Source organism: Solea senegalensis, linkage group LG7, assembly GCF_019176455.1.
Source record: "Solea senegalensis isolate Sse05_10M linkage group LG7, IFAPA_SoseM_1, whole genome shotgun sequence".
Taxonomy (NCBI): Eukaryota; Metazoa; Chordata; class Actinopteri; order Pleuronectiformes; family Soleidae; genus Solea; species Solea senegalensis.
Window position 1 is genome coordinate 8,643,740 of NC_058027.1, and position 6,825 is coordinate 8,650,564.

The window sequence follows — 6,825 nt, forward strand, 5'->3', positions numbered from 1 at the left end:
TTATTTCTGTATGGTTTTCATTATGCATCAGAAATGTGCTTATTTTGTGAACTATTTATCATTCCAAATCAAAACAAACACTTTTATTTAGGAATTATGTGAAATATTATAATTATTATTATTATTTTGATGTCTTTTTTTCAAAAAAGTTGGACATTTTCACTTGAGCCCCTTAATTGCAAATCACCAACACATAGGAAAACACAGCATTAACTGTAATACAACAACATTAACCAAAACACTCCAACATTAACTAAAACACCACAAACAAGGATTGTCACTGATTAGACTGAGTGCCGGTTTCAGTGAAATTAGTTTCAAGTTGGATATTCAACTGATTCAACTCGGGCTCCACCTCCAACAGCGGCTCATCCGTGAGTTTTACCCGGTGTTTGTTGCACGATCGCAGGGTCAGTTAACGTTAAGTTATATTTAATGTTATTGTGTTTCAGTTAATGTTGTTGTGTTTTAGTTAATAGTGTTGGGTTTTCCTATTTCCCTGCACTTCAGGGGCCCCAGGTAATTTGAGTTTGAGGGGTTTACAAAGAATGGTGTAAAATGTGGGAAAATGTCTTCTTGGTGTCAGAGGAGTATGGCCAGACTGATTCAAGGTGACAGAAAAGAAAATAGTCACTTCGTTGAACCAAGGTATACAGATGACATTCAATGAATGTTGTACCCAATAAAGTCAATTTGTAACTGCAGGCCCGCAGGCAGTAGGTTTATGCCCGCAGAATTAAGCCCCTTCGTTTAAGGCCCGCAGTTTTACGCTCGCAGAATTGAGCCCCTCCATTTTTTTCACGACAGCGCCACTTAGTGCATGAGCGGAGCAATTGCAGCAGTTTCAAGCCCGCAGTTCTAGGATGCTACCTATGGATTTTGGTTTATTCCACCCACATTTTATTTGCTGTAGGTTACTTGTAATTCAACTTGGTTGTTAGGCAATCATTACCAATCAAACATAAGTTTTTATCTTTTCAATAATGTTACACAATCCCATGCTGCTATATGTACATGACTCTCCAACATACATATCTAATTTTTAACAAATTAAACTTAACTCACTAAGTACTTACTTAGTGATTGTCTATCGCAAGTGAAATAAAAAAACACAAACAATCTGTAATTCGCCGAGGGTCTTAAACCTCCTGCAGCTACACTCTTCCCAATGAAGTGACGGTGTATATGAAGCATTAAAAGTAAAGTGCGCATGCGCGGACTATAAGCGTTGTCACCCCAGACAAATGTGCGGGGGCTCGCGGGAGCGTCTCCCTCTTTTTTGATAGCTTTGTAAACGTATCCTACAGAAAAAAAAAATACGTATACTGGACTAAACCGTTTTGCAGGAAACATTTGCCGCGTGTCAAGCTCCACGTGCGACGGTGAAATGTCCTAGTTTGTCTTCGGTGTCAGAGAAGCAGGAAGCGTCGTATCTGGAATCATGAAGCAACCAGGAAGTGCTCCAGCATGTAGTCGTTGCTGTTGGCAGTGTCTGTTATGAGCCAGCTACTTACCACCCTGGGGAAAGCCACTGGGATCTTCACTCTCCTGGTTGTTGTCATTGCGGCGGTTCTGAATTATTTCGACAACTCTGATTCGGTCTCATACATCAGGTAAGTGACTGTTAGCTCTGGACACAAGAAACACACGTATTCTTTATTTTACATATATTTAACATGTAACGTTGTTTTGTAGTGAAACCATGGAGAAACTTCTTCCACTGGACCTAATTAAGTCCTGTTTTCTGTATTGACACCCCTTAATGACTGAGCAATTACACAGACACAGATGTGACAGTTGGCTTAAATGTAATATTGTGTTGTTGCACACAGCATGGCTGAGGACATGAAGACCTTGGAAGAAGACTTCAAGCAGCAGAAAAAAAGCTGTTTCATTCTTGGTGCTTCTGGGGAAACGGGACAGATGTTACTTAAAGAGCTGCTGCAGCGCAACATATTCTCCAAGATCACACTCATTGGAAGGAGACGGCTCACCTTTGAGGATAAAGAATATGAAAACCTGGTAAGTGAGCTGACCCTCCGGCCTTCTACTAACTTCTTAAAGAAAAGACTTCTTTGTCATTGATTTTACATGTTGACACTATATTATTTTTGTTCTTCCAGGTACAAGAGGTGGTGGACTTTGAGAAGCTTGATGACTATGCTGCAGCCTTCCAGGGCCATGATGTTGGCTACTGCTGCCTGGGAACAACCCGCGCAAAAGCAGGCACTGTGAGTAAAACAAATTCAAATGTGGGCACCTCGAACAAGAAGTAGTGCATGTTTCTGCAACACTGTATATCTTTTTGATGGGTTTTACTATTCAGTTGTAGTTACTAAGCAATTTGATTTAATTTCCAAGAAACAAAATGTCCACTAGAGCACCACTATAATTACTAGGCCAATGTATTTGTCTATATTGACCTGTGTTAAATACCAATATTAGTGCATGTGAAGGCTTATAACTAACAGGGAACTACATGTATGGAATGGGCCTATCCTCAGTTTGTACATGAGCACTGTCATTACCTTTGAGATGTCCCGCACTTAAATTAATGTAGTCAGAATGCTCTAAAATAATTTATAGGAAGTATTAATCATACTTACGTAAAACTTAAAAAAAAATCCTTGATCTATATATCAGTATTGGTATTATTCTCCAAAATCCTCTAGTTAATCTATAATTTTCAAACGACATCATGTTCACTTTGAGTCATACACACAGTCAACAAAAAAGTGCCCTCTCATGAAACAGCCGAAATTGGCCAAAAAAGGCATTTGACCAACACTCCACACGTTTGTCTATTCCTGCTTAGAGTCTGTCCAAGGTGGAGCAGCACCTATTAAATGCTGGAAAGTCTGTTGTGCAAAAGCGAAACTCCATGCGACATTCACTTCACACCAGTGGGTCTTAATGGAGAACATTCTCTCTCTTCTCACCTCTTTTGAACAGTTAACTAAAGAGATCAGCTCAACTGATGCATCTATTATTCACTTAAAGCACTAACATGTCTTCTACACAAAGGTTGAGATGGACCACTTAAGTGCGCTCTTAAAAGTCTGTCAACACGTTTTACAAAGATCTACTTTTTTGGTCTTGATGATCACTCAAAGCTGCTTTACACTACAGTTTTGACATTCATACAACATATGTGCAGCGCCGTCTTCTATCGCACATACCCATTCAAAAGTGTCTTGCCCAAGAACACGTCAGGAATTGAACCCATAACCTTCAAGTTGAAAGACGACTTGACTGAGCTACAATCACCCCAACAACATATGGTAAAAAGTGAGGAGAGAAAAAAACATCCAATATTGATTAATGTTCTTTCAAGACTGATGTTATTCAATATTATATAATAATCACGATGTAATATTCAAACATGCTGCTTTTGCTAACTAATTAACTTTTACCACTACAGGTGAGCTGTTGCTAAAGTGTTGTCAAAGTGAGATATTCTATAATTATGTTCTCTTTATGATTATAGGATGGATTCATCCGGGTTGATCACGATTATGTTCTAAAATCAGCTGAACTTTCGAAGGCTGGAGGCTGCATGCAGTTTCACCTGGAGTCGTCCAGAGGAGCTCATAAAAATAGCAACTTTCTCTACCTGAAAGTCAAGGTATTTTGTTTCCTTTCAATAATGTGTTACACACACAGAAGATCGCACAGCTTTTGTTTCAAGGACTCACACTGACCATTCATTTGGAGCCTAAACAAAGCCTTATCCTAACCATAACCAGTTAATACATAACCTTGACTTAACCATGACACATATCTTAGCCCTAAACTTAACCAGTTCCTCAGAAATGAGCTTCTGCCTCATTTGGAGTAGGTTTTGTTCTTCATGAGGACTACTGGTCCGTGTTTATGCCAGACATTTGCCAGACAGATGTAACAGATACAAGATACGACGTCATGTCAGATACGATGTCATGTAAAGGTCAACAACAATTTTCTTTCAGGGCCAAGTGGAAGCAGATATTGAAGCACTGGCTTTTGACAGATACGCCATTTACAGACCAGGGTGAGTGATCTCATTCATTCAGGGCATTTACTTTATGAAAAAGTCAGTAAGACATTTAAATAGTACACTTGTGACACCATGTTGCTTTTGTTTAAAATCATGGACCATAGTAGTGTGGTATGAAATTTTGATGTTCCGAACTCAAAAAGATAACAAAGTCTACATTTTCAAAGTGGTGCTGACCATACAAAACATGTGATCATAGCCTTTTACATGATACAAATCACCTGAGTGCAAAGAAGCATCAAAGCTTATCTATCAACCAACAACCAGTTAATAGATCAATTGATCTATTAACTGGTTGTTTTAAATTAACAACCTGATATAATCGGAGAATAATGAAAACCTCTGTGTTTTTCCGCAATAGGGTTTTGTTGGTGGACAGAAAGGAGAGTCGGCCTGCTGAGTGGCTGACCAGGAAATTCTTTGGTGCTGTTTCTGCTGTGTCTTCTACTTCCATGTCCATTCCAATACAAGCAGTGGCAAAGGCGATGGTGTCAAATACACTGCGTCAACCTGAGCAGAAGACAGAGATCCTAGAGAATAAAGACATCGCCATTCTGGGAAAGAGCACAGAGAAATAAGAGGTGCAAAGAATATTATCCATTCACACTGATGACCTATGTTGTAGAAATGTTCTGTGACTTGGCACTGACCTATGTTTGACTCCTTAATACCAAATCTAATGACTATGGATGTTAAGCTATTTACATTAGACACATGACACAACACAAACAAGTGGTTGTCATCTATGTCAGCTTGTACATTGCACACAAACGGGTAGCAAGTATGTATACTTAGTTTCCATAACAAAGCTCAACTAAGGCTTTTAAATTTCATCTCAAGATAGGAATTCGTGATCCACATTAATGCTCAAGTTTTTCTTTATGTGTGACATATGGCACCAAACAATGAACTGGATTTTCTCTTTTCAGGTCATTTCAGCAAATGTACAGAGACTACAAGTGCTCATCATATACACAGGATTTTCCCAATTCTTGAAAATTGAAATAAATATATTCAAACATGTGTCTCATAGATCACTGTTGTGTGTCTGTCTGCTAGATTCTTCAATGGGTAAAACATGTGAAACTTGAGAACCAGTTTATTCAGATTTCCTCCTTTTTTGTTTGTCTTGGTGTAATATTGGTTAATATTTTCATGTTCACCATTTGTGCTCTGTGACGACACTCTGAAACGTTGACTGTACATAATCCTTTTTTTCTTCAAAACTAAGTTAAAATATTGTTTTTAAAATGAGGAAAATGTTTCCATAAAAGCTAATTTAAGAATGAAAACAAAATATGTCTACATTTTCTACACACACACATTAATATTGAATGTATTATATACAGTTTATTGCATAATATTTTCATGAACAATATCATATAGTAAAGATTATGGTTTCATTTAATTTGTGACTCAGGAAAAATGTTATTGTGTCTTTATATTTCTTAAGCTTATTGTTTTACAATTAATGTTCTAAATCTTAATTCCTCTTTGTTATATCTGGGTTATTCATCTTGAAACATAAAGCTATTAAAAGTTTTGTCTTACCATCTCTACTTCTGTTTTATCCCTTTTTTGTGATATACTGTATTTCTTTGATTTAAATTTTTTTGGAATTAGTGTAACCGTACACAAGGGCTACACCTTAATAAACTTCAGTGATAAATAAGGGTTTGAATTAAATTGTTTTCCATTATTGGTCCTTAGGAGGATAAGATACTTTGTCACTGTAGTTGAAAAACAAAACTTAGTTTGGTAGCTCACAGACCACCAGCAATAAACAAATGTGAATCACTTATCCCTTAATATTGCCTTTGTGTTGGAGAGATTACTATTGAAATACATTTGCCTTGTCTCTACTTGAACTAACAGCCCCTTGTGACTAAATGTAGTTGTACACATTTGGCTGAAGACAAACATCACATTTTCTCAAAACAATACAGGCAGCAAATGTGTGTCACTGCAAGAAAAATAATACTCTTGGTGTTGATAAATTGCTGATACTGGTCCTGTCACACCATAAGATATACTGTCTAACATTTCATATCTAAAACGTTAACGTATAACGATAATGTTTGTTTCAAGACATGAAATGTCATAATACAAAAAGCACAAGTGAAAATTATCAAATTCATTCTGGCTAGACTGCTTCATGGTTTCCTGTTTTTGTGTCTGACTCCACTTTTATAAAACGGAGACATCGTGTCACTTAAACTGCAATTTTCTTGGTGAAAATGTCCACTGACCAAGAATTTAAAAGATAAATTAAGGCAATTATGTTCTAAAAATTAAGATCCAAACAGCACTGGGATATTCTTCAGACTTTTAAGAGCTGAGCAGTTATCTTCAAGACTGGTCAGTAGGGATGCAGTCAAGTGAAGAAAAGTCCAACTGTATGGGAAAAAAAACCAACTGTTGAGTTGGGTTTGGCGATATTTGACATAATTTCAAAATAAATGTTTTTGTTTTGACACGTAACAATATACTCTATGATTTACAATGGAAGAAAACATATTTATGATGCAAAATGAATCTGTAAATATCAAAAACAAACAATAAGTGTTGTGCCGCATGAAATCAATAGAAGGGCAGAGACCCCTGGTCTAACGGTTCAAAAAGAAACTGTACTGAACAAAATAATTAATTTCACCTCTAATACTACAACCAGCAGAAACTAAACCAAATGCGACATCTTGTGGTGTACATTAGGAACGTCCCGCTTGTGTTTTTATTCCTAATCCAGTCTGCACGAAGCCCCGCCCACCTCCATACCCCTTCTTTACGTC

At 37.2% G+C, this 6,825-nt stretch overlaps 1 protein-coding gene across 1 annotated transcript; it reads left to right on the forward strand.

Moving 5' to 3' along the window:
- Positions 1–1,205: 1,205 nt before the first annotated feature.
- On the forward strand, positions 1,206–5,068 carry htatip2 (HIV-1 Tat interactive protein 2). Its single transcript, XM_044029513.1, has 7 exons — positions 1,206–1,613; positions 1,833–2,022; positions 2,124–2,231; positions 3,488–3,625; positions 3,969–4,030; positions 4,398–4,617; positions 4,966–5,068. Exons 1-6 carry the CDS (start codon positions 1,498–1,500, stop codon positions 4,612–4,614), a joined length of 831 nt encoding a protein of 276 aa, XP_043885448.1. The 5' UTR covers positions 1,206–1,497; the 3' UTR covers positions 4,615–4,617; positions 4,966–5,068.
- Positions 5,069–6,825: the final 1,757 nt, after the last annotated feature.

What these genes read in the sequence shown, in the direction of transcription:
- htatip2 (XM_044029513.1), top strand. Translation starts at nt 1,498, where the DNA reads ATGAGCCAGCTACTTACCACCCTGGGGAAAGCCACTGGGATCTTCACT. An exon ending in GATTCGGTCTCATACATCAG is followed by an intron (nt 1,614 to 1,832) that starts GTAAGTGACTGT and finishes TGTTGCACACAG; the next exon opens with CATGGCTGAGGACATGAAGA. An exon ending in TTCTCTACCTGAAAGTCAAG is followed by an intron (nt 3,626 to 3,968) that starts GTATTTTGTTTC and finishes ATTTTCTTTCAG; the next exon opens with GGCCAAGTGGAAGCAGATAT.